This window comes from Silurus meridionalis, chromosome 1, assembly GCF_014805685.1.
Source record: "Silurus meridionalis isolate SWU-2019-XX chromosome 1, ASM1480568v1, whole genome shotgun sequence".
Classification (NCBI taxonomy): Eukaryota; Metazoa; Chordata; class Actinopteri; order Siluriformes; family Siluridae; genus Silurus; species Silurus meridionalis.
The window spans coordinates 31,564,640-31,583,093 of NC_060884.1; the positions used below are offsets into that span (position 1 = coordinate 31,564,640).

Here is an 18,454-nt window from a genome sequence, read left to right on the forward strand (position 1 = left end):
GATGTTAGGAAATAAAACACATGGACATATGGAAGCAGTGGGGACATCTAGTGGACAAATGCAGTAAAACAGTAAAACTCTGGACAGGACCCCACAATTCTGACAGTAGACAAGGGCAGCATTTGGGGTATTGAGATTGATTTGAAGTATTCTTACACATTATCAATTACAAATAAAAAAAACACAGGTTGTTGCCCATTAATCCTGTAGCAATTCAACTTCATTTTCTTTTTCTTACAAACTGTCTGGGAGCTCAAATGAACCAAATCAACAAAAGAAAGTATAATATGCCAAGCAGAAACATTACATTTATGGCATGTGGCCCTTAGCCAGAGGACTTACAAAGTACTGTAAAGTCTCCATTAATGAATAAGTTTTGATGCTGCTTCATTTTTATATTAGTTCATCCATTTAAATCTCTGTTGACAAAAAAAATAGTAAGAAATCATTTTTTTAAGAACAGGAAGATCAGGATTTGAATCTAAATGGTTGGTGTTGCAGTTCAGGGTCCGGTAGACTAAATCTAATTTGTTGGTGTTGCTGTTTAGGCTCTGGTAGAGTGAATCTGATTGGCTGGTGTTAGAGTTTAGGCTCTGGTAGAGTGAATCTGATTGGCTGGTGTTAGAGTTTAGGCTCTGGTAGAGTGAATCTGATTGGCTGGTGTTAGAGTTTAGGCTCTGGTAGAGTGAATCTGATTGGCTGGTGTTAGGGTTTAGGCTCTGGTAGAGTGAATCTGATTGGCTGGTGTTGGAGTTTAGGCTCTGGTAGAGTGAATCTGATTGGCTGGTGTTAGGGTTTAGGCTCTGGTAGAGTGAATCTGATTGGCAGGTGTTAGAGTTTAGGCTCTGTTAGAGTGAATCTGATTGGTTTGTGTTAGGGTTTAGGCTCTGTTAGAGTGAATCTGATTGGCTGGTGTTAGGGTTTAGGCTCTGGTAGAGTGAATCTGATTGGTTGGTGTTAGGGTTTAGGCTCTGGTAGAGTGAATCTGATTGGTTGGTGTTAGGGTTTGGGCTCTGGTAGAATGAATCTGATTGGTTGGTGTTAGGGTTTAGGCTCTGGTAGAGTGAATCTGATTGGTTGGTGTTAGGGTTCAGGCTCTGGTAGAGTGAATCTGATTGGTTGGTGTTAGGGTTCAGGCTGTGATTAAGGGAATCTGATTGGTTGGTGTTGGGTTCAGACTCTGGTAGAGTGAATCTGATTGGTTGGTGTTAGGGTTTAGGCTCTGGTAGAGTGAATCTGATTGGTTGGTGTTAGGGTTCAGGCTGTGATTAAGGGAATCTGATTGGTTGGTTTTTAGGGTCATATTTTGGTAAACTAAATCCAGTTGGTTGGTGTTGGGGTTCAGTTTCTGATAAACAGACTCTGGTGGATTGGTGTTTTGTGTTGACTGGAGATGAAGCACATTTTCATAATCTCCATTTGTCTGAAATGAGGTAAAATATGAAACTTACAAAAACATGAAATGTTCTGTCACATTAACAGAGTAAATCATGTGAGTGCAAAGTTATGCTGCCACTTTGTTCTCACCTCGCTGGAAACTGGTGTCATGGTTTCTGGGTCTACATGGAGATGAAGAGGACAGAAGAAACATGTTAATGGTGATATGATGATTATGATGATAATGAGAAGAAGAATATTAGGTTTTGTGTGTGTGTGTGTGTGTGTGTGTGTGTGTGTGTGTGCGAGCGCACCTTGCATTTTGCACCCCTTGTATAGAATCACAATGAGGAATATGAATCCAATCAGGAACACCAGCAGACTCGCCCACAGAGCAATCAAAATGAAAGCTGAAAATCCTAGAGATGAAATGTGCAATCAATCAAACACTCGCACTCAAACAATCATTAAATATCTTCTACAAAACTCTAAGTAACGCTACATGTGTGTGATGTGCATGAGTTGGGGAACTGGGTGAAGATTGAAATGATGTTGGGACACATGGATCAAAACCAGAGAATCATTCAGTTTCAATATGAATGATTATATTATTACTCTGAGTGGATCACATGTTTGACTTTCAGTGGATTTACAGATTGAATTATATGCAGATTTTTCAGCGCTGGCTATAAAAGAACATTTATAACATGATTAAACTCAGACATATAACTATATCTAAGCTTGAGGTATCACAATAATATTATGTTCTTTCGATGAAAAGCTAAACTATCTCCAAATAGAATAAGGCATGATATCAGACACTTCAGGTTTATGTAACATTGGGCTGATGTTCCAGAATGTCAGTGTTAATCATACAGACTCACCAGTAACAGTCAGGTTGATGTGTATAAAATAAACATTGTATTCATGATCCTGTTTCCAGGCCACAGCTCCACACCAGTATTCACCAGAGTCCTGCTCAGTGACATCGTTGAGGCTCACAGTGAAGACGTGTTTCTCTCTGTCATCATACAGGGAGAACTTCCCCACACTCACATCTTCTTTAATGGTTGCCATATAAAGACAAGCAGCAGTTGTATGCCTCTTGCAAAGAAACTTATTGTCATTCTTGTGGGATTCTGGGTATGTACAGCTAATATTCACATCACCTCTTACATGCACCGTCTTGTTGATGGTCTTCTCAAAGGAAACATCTGTACATAACAATAAAATATAAATACCAATACATAAGATATTGAGATGAGCAGAGGTGATTAGAAACGTGTGTTAAGAAACCAATTTCCAAGCTGCCACTCTTGGGTCCTGGGGCAAAGCCCTTAATTCTCTTTGCTCCAGGGCTGTACTGCAAAGAGACAGCCCCCGTTTCCCTACTGAGGATGGGTTCCCCTTTTGAGTCTGGTTCCTCTCAAGGTTTCTTCCTCATAACATCTAAGGGTGTTTTTCCTTGCCACACTCGCCATGGCTGCTCATCAGGGATAAATGCACACCATTCACTTTAACTGTTAAATTCTGTAAAGCTGCTTTGAGACAGTGTCTGTTGTGAAAAACGCTATAGAAATAAACTTGACTTGATTTGACTAGTTATTTCAGTGTTAGGTACAGTACGTTCAAAAAGTCCCCCCGCAGTTACCCTGTGGAGGAGGTAGTTCGGATTTAGTTTGTGGATACCTGGGCACCAGAAACAAGAATAGAAGGAGAGGGAGGCCAAAAGAGCTGCTTTATCCTAATCGATCAAGACATACTTTACGCCAGGTTAGTGTATTGTAATTTTGCTGCCCGATTTACTTTTGCAGTAACAGTACCCTCTACCACTCCTCGGCACGTTTTAAGTTTGCCAATGACCATTTGGATGATCCAGAGGAGTCATGGGAGAAAGTCATGTGGTCAGATGAGGCCAAAATAGAACTTTTGGGTCATAATTCCACTAAACGTGTTTGGAGGAAGAAGAATGATGAGTACCATCTCATGAACACCATCCCGGCTGTGAAGCATGGGGGTGGTAGCATCATGCTTTGGGGGTGTTTTTCTGCACATGGGACAGGGCGACTGCACTGTATTAAGAAGAGGATGACCGGGGCCAGGTATTGCGAGATTTTTGGGAAACAACCTCCTTCCCTCAGTTAGAGCATTGAAGATGGGTCGAGGCTGGGTCTTCCAACATGACAATGACCTGAAGCACACAGCCAGGATAACCAAGGAGTGGCTCTGTAAGAAGCATATCAAGGTTCTGGCGTGGCCTAGCCAGTCTCCAGACCTAAACCCAATAGAGAATCTTTGGAGGGAGCTCAAACTCCATGTTTCTCAGCAACAGGGCAGAAACCTGACTGATCTAGAGAAGATCTGTGTGGAGAAGTGGGCCAAAATCCCTCCTGCAGTGTGTGCAAACCTGGTGAAAAACTACAGGGAACGTTTGACCTCTGTAATTGCAAACAAAGGCTACTGTACCAAATATTAACATTGACTTTCTCAGGTGTTCAAATACTTATTTGCAGCTGTATCATACAAATTCTGGATTTTTTTTTTAGATTATGTCTCTCACAGTGGACATGCACCTACGATGACAATTTCAGACCCCTCCATGATTTCTAAGTGGGAGAACTTGCAAAATAGCAAATACTTATTTTCCTCACTGTACGTCACAAAAAGGTCCATCAATAGGATTTTGGTGAATTTGGTTCATTCTATGTGAAGTGAAGTAAAATGTCATGAAAGTCTAAGACCAATCAAATGCATATACATAAAATAATTATCATATAATTTCCAGTTATTTTAATGTTTAATACAGTCCATTCAAAAAGCCCCCTCGAAGTTGACACATGGAGAAGGTAGTTCGGATTTAGTTTGAGGAAAATTTAAAGCAGCTTTTCTGGAGAAAAGAATATTACATTATTATACTGTGCAAGATTTAATAAATGGGCACTGTGAAGGGATTTTTTTTTGACAGCACTGTAGAAATTAATTTCAGAGTTTGCTATCTATTTATTTTTCTTTATAATGTTATATTTCAATATTTTACTGATGTTTAGTAAAAACCTTTTTTACATTAATTTTGTTATCTGTTTTGTTATTTTTTTTTTTGTTAGGTTCCATGTGGCATTCATGTTCATGTATCATATCCTGTTCCTGAATGTTTGGAGAAACTAACTGTCCAAATGCCAAAAGTGTGTAAAAACTGTTCTTCATGCTGAGGCAGAATTTTTAAAAATCGAAACACTAAAAGTTACTCTGTACGGTTATATATTTATTTGGTTAAAGTAAATCCTGTTGGGATGTGAATTTCAGCAGCAATAAATAAATTGTCTCTCACCAGTCTGCCCAACCTGACCCCCCCCTTAAAAAAAAAAAATCTCACTTCCTATTGTTCTTAATTTAGTACAGATAATGCAATTCATTCAGGAAGATTAACAGAGACAAGTGGTTGGAGACTCACCTTCCTTTACTTTTAGTTCCACTGGTGTGTAAATGTACTTTTCCTGAGATATTTCAACTCCACACTGATACGTCCCAGTGTCCTCTACAGTGAGCTCTCTGATCATCACGCTGAACTCTGATTTTGCTGATTTGGTGTCATCAAACAGTGAGAATCTTCCTGAAGTTACCCACATGTTTTTATCTCCTGTCTTTATTAGATCAGAACAGCCTGGCGATGAACCCTTACAGAAATATTTTAGGTTTTGTGTGTATTCTGTATCATACTTGCACTTGATTAGGACTCCTCCTCCTGAATATCCTGTTACTTCTTTGGAGGCTCCTCCATCTAACAAATCACCAAATATCCATCTGAGCAAAACCTTCCTTCATGTAACACTGCTGCTCATAGTGAGGTTTATTATGAAGTGTATTTCTTTACCTTTACCTGAGATCAGGCAGATGGTGAAGATGAGGAGGAAGATCTTCATCCTGAGTTCACGCTCACAGATCTCCACACCAACGCCACTTCAGGAAGATATGAAAGCTCCTGTTCTGCTACACACTGTTACTGACTGTCCTGATCTGTAAATGTGCTGTATATTCATCTGTGTCTTAACTACGTCTTGACCACTTCTCCTTTCTGGCTTTGAGAGAAAACATCTCTTTAATTTTATGAGTCAAGTGCATGAGTACAGCAAAGATGCATTTAATTGAATTCAGTCATTTTAAAACTTTCCATGTTCCTCTGAAATTTTTCTCCTACTGCCGTCCTCCTACAAGGTTCTCAGGGTCCTCTGGACAGCCATACTGACTCTGCGCTGTTCATGATACCCCTACCGGCAGTTCTGTTCTATTCACTTGCACTTCCTTGTGCACGGGTCAAGGGGTCCACAATATGCAATACATTTTTTTACAAGTGTTTGCATGGTCAGGAGGAGCAGCTCCTGGACAGCAAAAGACTGTTAAACAAGCACACACAGGATGAAGTTAGGCTGCCTATTGGATGAGCACCAACAGTTCAACAAATACACTTTCTAATGCAAAGCATGTTACTGGATGAAAAGTCAAAGTCCCTGCATTGCTGCACAATGTACTGTACACTAAGTAAATTACTTCTATGTAGCTGTTAACAACTTTGAACAAACATAAAAGTGGTGACAAACATGTTCAATCCCTCGTTCTTCTTTTAGACTGGGTCTCAGTTCATCCTGTACAGTTCAATCTGTATTAGCCAGGGTACTACCAAACCAGAGTCAGTCAAACACAGTGCAGTATTACAGCAGCTTGATTCAGAGTCACTTACAACTGAGCGGTTAAGGGGTAAGGGTCTTGCTCAAGGCCCTTGAAGAAAATTGCAGAAATTATTTTGTGCCAGCAAAAGTGCTCCCAGACTTTGAGGAGCAGGTGGGTGGATTGGGAAGTTCAGTGGGGCAGGAAAGGGGGATGAGAGAGGGAGAGAAGCTGCCAGTCCCTGGCTGCACTGCCACCTAAACTTCCCTGCAGAGGCGTGGCAGACGATGGAGTGCCCATTTATGCCGTCGGTCCCATCGTGCCAGACAGGTCGCAGATGGCAGCATCGGCTGCAGCACTCCTCCTTGACCTGGTCCCACTCCTTCCAAGGCGAAGTCTCCCTGGCGTCATACCCCTCTTCCAACACGGGGTTTTTGACACCACTGTAACACACTCACTGGTTCCGCACTGGAGGAAAGAGAGACAGGCAAAAGTTCACCAAGCAAAGATTTCTTTCTTTACTTTCGTTTTGACCCCGGCTTGAGTACTGGAAATGAAAGGGGCTCACCCACACACTCCATTTCTTCCTCCAGCGTCCGCCCGTCTCACTAGCGGATCGGCACGCTTTCTATTTCTAGAGCCCACCGAGTTTCCTTGTGCACCATCACGCCTTTTCCTGGCGATCGTCTCGCTGGTGTCTCACTGCTCTTTGTTGGCATCACCAGACTAAAACAGAACGCACTGATTAGTCTCATCAGCTGCAGGTTCCATCCAGCTCCATTCGTTTACTGCTGGCACATACTCCAACACCTGACTCAGGCCAGGGAAACGGGTTTTTTCATATCAAGTTAGAAAGAAGAAGTGGCCCATTTCTGGGTAAGACACAGATGAAGACACAGAACATTTACAGGACAGGACAGTAGCAGTGTGGAACAGAACAGGAAATTTTTATCTTTCTGAAGTGGAGTTTTGTGGAGAGGTGTGTGAACTCAGGATGAAGATCCTCCTGCTCATCTTTACCCTCTGCCTGATCTCAGGTAAAGAAACACACTTTGTAATAATCCTCACTATCAGCAGCTGTGTTACTTTTGGTGTTTTGTTAGATGGAGGAGCCTCTAAGGAAGGATATATAGAAAGAGGAGTCGTTATCAAGTGCAAGTATGATCCAAAATACAAACAAAACCCAAAATCTTTCTGTAAGGGTTCATGGCCAGACTGTTCTGACCTAATAAAGACTGAAGTTAAAAACATGTGGGTGACTTCAGGAAGATTCTCACTGTTTGATGACACCAAATCAGCAGAGTTCAGGGTGATGATCAGAGAACTCATTGTAGAGGACAATGGGACGTACTGGTGTGGAGTTTCTAGAGATGTTTGGATGAACATTTACACATTGGTGGAACTGAATATAAAGAAAGGTGAGTATTCCACCACAGCCTTCTGTTGATCTTCTTGAAACAGTAACTGTACGAAGTGAGATTGTCCTAAAATCATCATTCATTCATTAATGAATTTAATAATAGCAATTGTTTGCACATTTTTCAGGAATGTTTTGAATAAAATACATGCATTTAGATGAAAAATTGTCTTACATTTATGGCATTTGGCAGACGCCCTTATCCAGAGGGACTTGCAACTGAGCAAGGGAAGGTTAAGGGCCTTGTGCAATGCAAAGGCCCAGCAGTGGCAGCTTGGTGGTGATTGGATTTGAATCTGTGACATTCCGATCCAAAGTCCAATGCCTTAACCACTGAGCCACCACCTCCCTCCTGAGGTCTTCGTAATTATGTTATAAAAGCAATACAATCCCAGAGTTTTATTAATGATTTATATACTGCGTCAAGGATGTGTATATCAATAACTGAGGCAGAGATTCACTTTAATTTCTTTGATTCAGACAGACAGCAAATCCTAAATTTACTTAAGTGCCTTCTGAGCTCTAATGCATGGCTCTTTCACAAACAAGCCTTTGTAGTGCAAAATGAAAAGATGAAATAAAACCAGATGTTCTTTTCCTGTTCTGACTCCAGGAAGATGCAGCTCTACCTCTGCCATGTTAATTTGTATTCTAAGACGCTCAGGACACGCCTCGGTCTCCGTAGTGTTGTGATTCGTCACATTCACATAGCAGCATTGGTGCTGAGGGAACGCGCTCGAGACATATATCAATACATATCAAATATTGGTCACAAATTATTGGTCACTTTTCTAAACAATAAAAGTATACTAACTGTAGTATTAATAGTATAGCAAAGTGGTCTGGAACCTATCGCTCACGAGCCAGGTGTCTCCCTTCACATTTTATAGTTAAAATATGCGCCGCTGTGTCTGAGCTTCACGACACGGCAAACCACTTACGTTTCTATGGTAACCTTGCACACGCAGATTCAAGCAACAACCATGAGTGGTGATAGCGAAGAAAAAAGTCATAGGAACATTGAAAGTTTCAAAATGAGTGGCCAGAACCATATGCTTTCATCGAAAGTTCTGGTGCACGTATTTCCTCTTCTAAAGTTAAGAGACATTTTGAAACCCACCATGCAGTTTTTGCTTATTTTCAGTTGTTTTTGGGCCTAAATAAAATAATTATGAAAATGTTATTTTCTTAATAATCATCAAATACTATTTTCCCAATTGCTCTTTAAAACTAAAATTAAAACTTTGTTCTTCACTCACGCACTCGTGTTGCTGCATACTTTATTTTGAGTTATTTGACCCAGGTAAAATTATTTAAATATTTTTATAATAGTAAAATATTTCTTTATTTTAAATAGCTTTTTTGAGGGAAAAAAGAATGTATTAACCAGAATTTTGAAACGTGCTTTGTTCTTCATTCATGCACTTGCTCAACATGTGATGCTTCATAATTGTTTATTTTTGGGATGTACATGAGTATAAACAAAGGTTTTGTAATAAAAAAACCTGTATTTTTTTAAAAGTAGTAATATAAATCTACATTTTTTCAATGGCTCTTTTAAAAAAAAAATGCATTCGCCAAAAAATATCAAAAAACGGCTCTTTTTTTGTAAAAAAAAAAAAGGTTCCTGACCCCTGGTATAGTATATTTACTAATAATTATATATAAATTAATCATTTTTACCAATGCAAATATGTAAAAAACGATGCATCATGATACAAATGCCAACTATGTGATTCACACTTTGTACACTTTTACACCTTTTATGCCGATGCACTGATGTGAATTGGTGAATTTTACCATCATTAATACGTATGATTTCAACCCAACTTTAGCAGGAAGTTCTGACTCTAGAGAAGTGACTGCATATGCAGGGACCAGAAGCAACATCAAGTGCAGATACGAGGATCAATACAAAGACAAACCCAAATCTTTCTGGAAGATCAGAACAGATGAGTGGAGTATTAAACACATAAACACTGAAGCACACAGTGAATGGTCACATGATGGCAGATTCTCAATCCATGACAACAGAAGTGCAGGATTCTTCAGTGTGTTTATCAGAGAGCTGATTATAGAGGACACTGGGACGTATGCATGTGCTGTTGCTGCGTCTGATCGAATAGAGATCTACACTGTAGTGAAGCTGAACGTCACAGAAGGTGAGTAGGCAATAAAATACTGAGATACTGTTTATGGCACGGTTCTTTATTTGGCTTATTTTCTTAACACATTCAACCTCATCTGATTTATTGTTATGTACAGATGTTTCCTTTGAGAAGACCATCAACAAGATAGCGCATGAAGGAGGAGATGTGAATATTAGCTGTACATACCCAGAATCCCACAAGAATGACAATAAGTTTCTTTGCAAGAGGCATACAACTGCTGCTTGTCTTTATATGACAACCAGTAAAGATGTAAGTGTGGGGAAATTCTCCCTGTACGATGACAGAGAGAAACACGTCTTCACTGTGAGTCTCAACAATGTCACTGAGCAGGACTCTGGTGAATACTGGTGTGGAGCTGAAGTGGCCTGGAAACAGGATCATGAATACAATGTTTATTTTACACACATCAACCTGACTGTTACTGGTGAGTCTGTATGTTAACACTGACATTCTGGATCATCAGACCAACGTTACATAAACCTGAAGTGTCTGATATCATGCCTTATTCTATTTGGAGATAGTTTAGCTTTTCATCAAAAGAACATAATATTATTATGATACTTTAAGCTTAGATATAGTTATATGTCTGAGTTTAATCATGTTATAAATGTTCTTTTATAGCCAGCGCTGAAAAATCTGCATAGTAGTAATATAATCATTCATATTGAAACTGAATGATTCTCTGTTTTTGATCCGTGTGTCCCAACATCATCTCAATCTTCACCAAGTTCCCCAACTCATGCACATCACACACATGTAGCGTTACTTAGAGTTTTGTAGAAGATATTTAATGAGTGTTTGAGTGCGAGTGTTTGATTTATTGCACATTTCAGCTCCAGGATTTTCAGCTTTCATTTTGATTGCTCTGTGGGCGAGTCTGCTGGTGTTCCTGATTGGATTCATATTCCTCATTGTGATTCTATACAAGCGGTGCAAAATGCCAGGTGCGCACACACACACACACACACACACACACACACACCTAATATTCTCCTCCTCATCATCATCATCATCATATTACTATTAACACATTTCTTCTGTCCTCCTCATCTCCATTTAGACCCAAAAACCATGACACCAGTTTCCAGCGAGGTGAGAACAAAGTGGCAGCAAAACTTTTCACTCACATGGTTTACTCTGTTAATGTGACAGAACATTTCATGTTTTTGTAAACTTCATATTTTACCTCATTTCAGACAAATGGAGATTATGATTTTGTGCTTCATCTCCAGTCAACACAAAACACCAATCCACCAGAGTCTGTTTATCAGAAACTGAACCCCAACACCAACCAATCCGAATTAATTTACCAAAATCTGAACCCCAACACCAACCAATCAGATTCATTTTACCAAAGTCTTAAACCCAAAGCCAACCAATAATAATCAGTCTACCAAAATCGGAACCCGACAACAACCAATTAGACTCAGTATACTGCATTAAAGCCTGAACCCATCACCAAACAGCTTCAATCTATCAGAACCCAAACCCAACACCAACCAATCAGATTCTGTCTAACTGAGCCTAAACCCCAACACCAACCAATCAGATTAACCCTCTCCCCCAATCAGTTTGAGCAAATATATTGCAAAAACATTTCCTGTAGCATAGCAGTAAACACGTGGTTCTAGTCACCGATTCTTACATTTTAAAATGAATCTATTTTGAAACTAAATTTCTGGAATAACTTTTCATCGTTTTCTAAAAATCAGAGACATTCATCTTGAAGTGTGTGGTAAAAAAAAGTGTATAAAATGATTGCACTATGAGTAGTTGTCTAAGGGTGAACGTTTGTGCTTATGAGTGGCTTTTAACAGTCGGGAGTTGAGCAGTTCACCTCTAATGTTTAATGCTATTCATAGCATTGATGCCACATGGATAGAGTTCAGTTAAACATTTCAGCTCAGATGCATCAATCATGCAGCAATCATTTATTATTGCTGTTTCATTTATTATGAGTAATTTTTTTCTCTATTCATCAATCACTGATTTATTTATAGTTTCAGGATTATTATTTGCTCTTCTCTGTAAATGCATTGCATAGTGTCAGGATCGTGGACTGGAAGATATCACAGCCACTGCACTTCTTTATTTGTCACATGTCAATGATCACTCGTCCCTGTTCCTCCTCACCTTGATTAGCATTTGTGTATGTAGCTTCAGCCTTTACAGCGTGTATTATCTCAGGTTTGTCTTTCTCAGTTTTTGCTTCTTTGTTCACTTGTGCAAGTTTTTTTTGGTTTTATTGATCTTGTTAGTGTTTTATGTTTTGCTAATAAAGCAAGTTTCTGTACGCATATCCGCCTATCCTTGTGTTCCATGAAATGTAGATGATAGACTGAGGGTTTCTATGTGTCGCTTAACAAGCTATGTTTTTACATTTGGGTGAGTTTCCGGTCACAGAGGGTTTTCAAGAAAAATAATAGGAAATTGGATTGTAACAGACTGAAATTGCAACACCTGTGTGTTCTATCATTTATCATTAATAATCATTGATCATGATTCAAATCGATCTTAATCCCAAGGGTTTGGTGCCTGCCTTCTTTTACTTTGTTTAAAAAATTAAGAATCCACAGTTTGACACTTTTAAAGCAGACAAATCCATTTCCAGTGTATTCTAATGCATATATCATTTGCACGTAGTTCTAAGGATAGATAGATAGATAGATAGATAGATAGATAGATAGATAGATAGATAGATAGATAGATAGATAGATAGATAGATAGATAGATAGATAGATAGATAGATAGATAGATAGATAGATAGATACAACTTTATTGTCATTGCATTGTACATGTACACAGCAACGAAATGCAGTTTGGCATCTACCAGAAGTGCAAAAAGTAGCTATCATGCAAAATTGCAGATAAATATGTATATTTACAGCATGTGATATATATGTAAGCATATGTACAGTGAATAAATATAAAGGCTATAACAGTGCAGAGATGTTTGGACATCATTGAGAAGTACAGAAATGGTTCTAGGGCTATGGCAATACTGAACCAACATGGCAACCATTCCCTACTTAAACACCATGTAATTCCAAAAGTCTGGATTGCAGCTCGGTGGAACCGATGTCACCATACAACAAGACAATGAGCCGAAGCGTACGTCCAAACTCTGTAAGTGTTAGAGAGGGAACAGTCGCCTGGAGTGATATCCATCATGACCTGCCCAGTCACCGCACCAAAATCCTATTGAACTGCTCTGGGATGAACTGGATCACAAAGAAATCTCCAACTAGTGAAGAACAACTTTGGCGTATTTTCCAAGAGGCAAGGCAAAGAATTTCAGCTGGATTTCTAACTGTCCGGCTGTAGAGAGTGTGTAAAGCTGTAAATCATCCAAAGGGAGAATTTTTCAATTGAAAATTTTTTTTACATTTGGTAATGTTATGGTCACACAAAAACTTTATACTGTATTACTACCTGGTTTGTTGTTTAAAAACAAAAGGTACATGCATGCCTCTCAAAAACCATCAAAGTCTAGGTTTTGACCCCCCAACATTGTTTATCTGCAATAAATTGACATTTGAGGAAGAAACCTCGACCGGAACCAGACTCAGAAGGAAACCTATCTGTAGAGTGTATTGCTCGACCTCCTGCTTCCACAGGGGGCGCCAATGCTGCTATTCTGACTTCTGCCTCCACAAGCCGTGTAAATTTTGCACAAAGTTTAACTTGAGGTTAATCGTCTAGTTTCTTTTCACTGTCATTTATTAACATGTCACATGTAAATTCTGAAAACATATGAAATAATGATGCTCGGTTTCAAAAATCTACTTTTCTGCATCTGTCAATAAATTGTATTAGATGTGCTACGGGATGCCCGAGGACAGGAAAACTCTGCAAAACAAAAACCAAATCGATTAGACATTAAAATACACATTAAGAAAATATGTATTTTCTTATTTTATATTATAGCAAGAGTTCATAATACGAGGTGGTATCAAAAAGCCTCAAGACTAGTGTTGTAACACGCCAACAGATGGCAGCACAAGGATGCTCGCACGGTCACAGGGAACACCGACCATCATAAGTCAGTGGGCCAAAAGACATTGTCCTGTATACATTGGGAGCTGTGAGACCGGTGCTCTTCTGACCACATGCGTTACCACGTCTGCGATTTCATCATGGACGGCAAGTTGCAGTTGAAACTCTGCGTAAAACTGGGCGGATCTGAGAGACGTTTGACATGATTCAAGTTTAACAACATGATGTTATTTCCACACCCGCCCTACTCGGCAGATTTGGCTCCTGTGGATTTCGCCCTGTTCACGAAGATGAAGTCCAAGATCGCTATTTTGACACGGAGACCTTGCACGAATCGCAGAAGGTGCTTGAGACTCTTCGAAAAGAAGACTTAAAGGACACATTCCAAAAGTGTCAGGAACGTTGGGAGCGCTGCATTGCTGTGCGAGAGGATCGTTTTGAAGGTGATGGTTTGTAAATGTACTTTCTAGTAAACAGAGCAAGTCTCGGATCTTTTTTGATACCACCTCGTATTATCACATAATCCTTGCATTTTTTTTTCCATGATTCAAGAACTCACCCAGATGTTGCTCTGCCCTGCCATTAACCACCTGTGCTTAAGGATTTGCCTGAAATCTGGCCGGGAATAAGGATTTTTCTCCAGGCACCATGTTATCAGTTTGCGGCAGTCTGTGTGGGCAGTGATGAAAGATTTTATCAGCGTCTACCATTTATGGTTGAAAGTTTTTAGCTTTTTGCAATTTCTCACCTTTAGACAGGCCAGGATCTAAGCGCAGTTGTCCTGACATAATTTCTTCCTTTGACAGAAAGGGCACGTCTCCGCTGACAAGTTGAAACAGGACAATGCCCAAAGTCCAGACGGTAACAGGACGGCACAAGACCCGTTTGTCATGATACCACTCAGGGGGGATGTATCCCGGAGTGCCTGAGTGTGGAAAAAGAGCAGAAATCGTTAGCAGAAGGGACAAATCTAGATCTTTGTGACATTCCCATCATTCTATCCCATATATACTATGGTGTACTTGCCTGGCCAAACTTTGATGTGGTTGATGCTAAGCAAACAGCCATTGCCAAAGTCTATTAATTTAACTTGCAGCGTATGTGTGTTGATGAGGATGTTTTTGGGCTTGATGTCGTTGTGGAACACTCCACAGTCACAGCAATGACGAGCAGCCTGAACCACCTGCAGCATGATGCCTCGAGCCAGGTGTTCGGGCAGTTTACCGCCGTGAAGTTCACAGAATTCTTCAAGGTTCATGCAGGGGCTCGGTTGCTCCAGGATCAAGATATGGTATTTCCGTGTGTCAAACCATTCCAGAAGCTCCAGTACATACTGACTTCGAATTGGTCTGGACACCATCTTCATTAATCCGACCTCTCTAGGAATCGGTCGTTTCTCGCCGGGCTAAAACGAGAACAGGTTAGCATTGTGTTCGCAATGCACACGTCTACTGTGGAAAGCAGTAATAACATATTAAAAAGTGTATTTACAATTTTCATATTTCCCCCGTAGTCATCTCTAAGGATATATTTAACAGCAACCTGTTGAAAGAAAGAGACATTTTTAAAAGCTATTGTTTTTCTACATTGTAGAGTTTATAGAAGTCTATGTTGTCAGCCAATCGGGGCGTTTTGCATTAAAACCTAATTAAACTATAATACATAAATACTATAAGGATTACAGTTTTTCTCAGTCGCTTTGGAGCGTTTCTCAGATCAGAAATGAAATTCTCAAAACTACTTGTGCAACATCCACGTCATTTAGTCAATCATCATAAGAACATTTCTTGTTGCTTTGATCGAATTGCGAATAATTTTGTATATCATTTTAATGGATTGTGTACGAGTGTCTGCTGTTTCCTACATTATCAGTTGTTTATGTTCATGTTGATCAAAAATATATTATACTGGTTTCACTTGAATAGTTTGAACCCCCAAAAACATCTCAGCATCAGTTCACTGTGAAAGTCATTAAATGCAAAATGGTTAAACCAGTTGTGAGAATCTGTCAGGCTTGAATTTCTATACATTTTTTGTGTTTGTCTTGTATTGATGTATTGTGCAGATGAATTTTGAATTGTACTAATGAAGGCGATTGAACGGCATCAGATAGTTCAGATAGTTCTCTAATTAACTAGGAAACAGGTCAAAGGTGAATTATGTAAACCTTTAAGAAAGAAACCAGACAGGATTCACACTTTTACTGTACTATAGTGTTCATTAGTTTCTTCGTTGTTCATCCATTTTCAGAATTTATAATTCTGTGTTTTGCTCTGTTGCCAATTGAAGGTTCACGAGATTCACCTTTGACAAAGTTTTAGAGAACTGGTTGATTATTGGTTGATCTGATGCCCCTCACTTCTTTAGTTACATTTAAGATTCATCTGCACACTTCATCAGTCCAATGGCATGAGGATTTTTAATTCTGATGTCAATTTCATTCCCATCAGAATGAAAAGTCTCTTTGTCATTGTTCACAAACAATGTCCACAAACAATGTTCACAAACCTTTAAATGACTATAGACAGAATAAAACACAGAACAAGAATTTCTGAAAATGGATGAACAACCAAAAAACAAACACTAAAACAGTACAGTAAAAGTGAATCCTGTCCGGTCTTTAAATAATAAATCAAATATGCAATCAAATATATACATTTGTGCAGTTGAAATTCATAGATGCCATACAGAAGAAAAAATGTAACTTTGTCAATTTTCAATCATTGTAACCCAAACTATCGTTTATATAAAGACATCCTGAAGCTGTGCAGCGTCATACTGACAACATGAGTAAACATTTTGTTTGTGAACAATGACAAAGAGACTTTTCATTCTAATGGGAATGAGATGTTCATTAACACAAATACTCACTTTTGAGAGATGAACTGAGGATTTTGAGACTTTTGCAAGAAATCCAATGTATTGTGCTGTTTGTACACATTGTTTTGAGAAATGCACTTTACTGCTCTGCAAATATTAAGGATGATTCGAGAAATTCTCCAAAGCAACTGAGAAAAATGGCATTTATCTTCTGTTGCACTTGTGAATAAAATTGTAAATTCTGTGTGAGGGAATTGAATTCCTACTATTGCGAATTGAACAGCGTGTGTGTCGTGAGGAATCGAATTACCGGTCTATTATTCGCTTTGCAAATTCCCGCATACACCTGCCCATCTCCTCCCTCCCCCAGTAATCCTCCAATAATGTACTGTGAAGTGATCTTCTCCGTCAGGAAGGCGAACGCCTCGTGCTCTACCGCTCTGCTGCTGTATCCTGCAATGAATAGGAGATGTGTGTTGTTAATTATACCGTTTTCCTCAAGAGCGTTTATTAGATCAGAAATAAAATTCTCAAAACGACTTGTTCAACCGCCACATCGCGTCCTGCACATCGTTAAAGCACATTTGTTGCTGTTTTTATCGAATGTGTACAATTGTTTGCTGTTTCCTGCATCATCATTTGTTAATGTTGTGTTGATAGAAATATATTATACTGGTTCTCACCTGAAGAGTCTTCACCCTCAAAACATCTCGGCATCGGGTGATCGCAAAAAGCAGTTAAAACCAGTTATCATCATGTATGAGGCTTATCTTCGTCATATTTCTATTACAGTTTTATTCTGGATTGGCTGGATCACTTGCAAAATCCTGTACTTTTCTCAAAATCCTTAGTTTATCTCTCAAAAGTAAATATTTGTGTCAGTGAACAACGGTTTCAGTATTTCCTGATGTAAACTACGGTTTGGATTCCAGCGATTTATGGCTGAATTTCTTCTGTTTGGTGTCTATGAATTTCAACTGCACTAATGGACACATTACTGTACGTTGGATATCGACTGCAAGAGACCAAACAGGATTCCCACTTTTACTGCACTGTACTCGAGTTTGTTCATTTCCTGATTTTCAGAAATAGTAATTCTGTGTTTTGTCACCATTTGAATATATTCACGAGATTCACCTTTGACCTGTTCGATTGATTATCTGATGCCGTTCACTCGCCTTCATTAGCAACAATCAATTAATCAATTCAAGACACATTTACAAAAAAAAAAAAAAAAACATATATTTTTGAATTTTATAGATATTTAAGCTTCACAACTGGTTTAACCATTTTGCCTTTATATCCAATGAACTGATGCCGAGATGTTTTGGGGTTAAGACTTTTCAGGTGAGATACTAAAATATAGTATATTTTAAACATCATCACATAAACAATTGATAATGTAGGAAACAGCAGACTTCATTCACAATTTCTTTAAAACAATGAGAAATTGCTTTTATTGGGGTTTTTAAACCTAAAGATTTTGTATCATTTAACATCAGTAGCTTGTTCACGATAGTTTTTGTGCGATGTGTAACATACCATCTGGAGCAATCAGCATTTTTGGAGAAGGTGTAATCTTTGTGTTTCGCTCTAAACATAAATCCAGAAGAATTGAAAGATCCACGCAAAACTTCTTTCTTTCTAGCATGTGGCGAAGACGCACTGTGTAAAACTGTCCTTTGGTGGCTGCTGATAAAAGACATGATATGCATGTCAGCATCAGGATGCATGAAACAGCTCAAAGTTAATAATGGTTGCATGTGTAAATACCAGAGAAATCCATATCCATCAAACATCTCCATACCAATATTATCTCTCTTGCCAGTGATAACTTTTCTGAGGTCAGCATTTGGCAACACAGAGCATAAAAGCATCGCTAGATAACGACACCAGTCTTCTTTTTTCTGATCACCTTGAAGCTGTAAAAGAAATGAATGTGTTAATGACAAAATAAATGCAAAACCCATGATCACAATTCATGATATAAATCTTGAGGGTCATGCAGATC

At 39.0% G+C, this 18,454-nt stretch overlaps 3 protein-coding genes across 4 annotated transcripts in view; 1 reads left to right on the forward strand and 2 right to left on the reverse strand.

Annotated features, from left to right (window-relative positions):
• Positions 1–1,132: 1,132 nt before the first annotated feature.
• Positions 1,133–5,300, reverse strand: LOC124382779 (polymeric immunoglobulin receptor-like). Its single transcript, XM_046845020.1, has 6 exons — positions 5,255–5,300; positions 4,829–5,155; positions 2,262–2,591; positions 1,692–1,796; positions 1,528–1,559; positions 1,133–1,423 (listed from the first exon to the last, which is right to left on the reverse strand). Exons 1-6 carry the CDS (start codon positions 5,295–5,297, stop codon positions 1,133–1,135), a joined length of 1,128 nt encoding a protein of 375 aa, XP_046700976.1. The 5' UTR covers positions 5,298–5,300.
• Positions 5,301–7,288: 1,988 nt separating this feature from the next.
• Positions 7,289–11,789, forward strand: LOC124382783 (polymeric immunoglobulin receptor-like). Its single transcript, XM_046845034.1, has 6 exons — positions 7,289–7,457; positions 9,292–9,618; positions 9,722–10,051; positions 10,467–10,571; positions 10,688–10,719; positions 10,824–11,789. Exons 1-6 carry the CDS (start codon positions 7,289–7,291, stop codon positions 11,007–11,009), a joined length of 1,149 nt encoding a protein of 382 aa, XP_046700990.1. The 3' UTR covers positions 11,010–11,789.
• A 1,610-nt stretch (positions 11,790–13,399) lies between these two features.
• LOC124390375 (serine/threonine-protein kinase pim-1-like) overlaps positions 13,400–18,454 on the reverse strand; it is a 5,467-nt gene continuing 412 nt past the window's right edge. The window contains exons 3-10 of one of the 2 annotated variants that reach the window (XM_046856283.1): positions 18,251–18,365; positions 17,986–18,132; positions 16,754–16,896; positions 15,115–15,165; positions 14,650–15,028; positions 14,372–14,548; positions 14,183–14,292; positions 13,400–13,476 (exon numbers count right to left, since the gene is read on the reverse strand). In XM_046856283.1, coding sequence (XP_046712239.1) covers positions 13,402–13,476; positions 14,183–14,292; positions 14,372–14,548; positions 14,650–15,028; positions 15,115–15,165; positions 16,754–16,896; positions 17,986–18,132; positions 18,251–18,365 — 1,197 coding nt within the window. In that variant the 3' untranslated portion in view covers positions 13,400–13,401. Of the gene's footprint in view, positions 13,477–14,182; positions 14,293–14,371; positions 14,549–14,649; positions 15,029–15,114; positions 15,166–16,753; positions 16,897–17,985; positions 18,136–18,250; positions 18,366–18,454 lie in introns of both variants that reach the window. The other variant, XM_046856275.1, reaches the window with a different exon arrangement.

Coding starts and splice junctions, on each gene's coding strand:
- LOC124382779 (XM_046845020.1), bottom strand. CDS start 5,297: ATGAAGATCTTCCTCCTCATCTTCACCATCTGCCTGATCTCAG. Junction 5,156..5,254: donor CACCATCTGCCTGATCTCAG/GTAAAGGTAAAG, acceptor GTGATTTGTTAG/ATGGAGGAGCCTCCAAAGAA. Junction 1,797..2,261: donor CATCAACCTGACTGTTACTG/GTGAGTCTGTAT, acceptor TTTCATCTCTAG/GATTTTCAGCTTTCATTTTG.
- LOC124382783 (XM_046845034.1), top strand. CDS start 7,289: ATGTGGGTGACTTCAGGAAGATTCTCACTGTTTGATGACACCAAATCA. Junction 9,619..9,721: donor GAAGCTGAACGTCACAGAAG/GTGAGTAGGCAA, acceptor TGTTATGTACAG/ATGTTTCCTTTGAGAAGACC. Junction 10,720..10,823: donor TGACACCAGTTTCCAGCGAG/GTGAGAACAAAG, acceptor ACCTCATTTCAG/ACAAATGGAGATTATGATTT.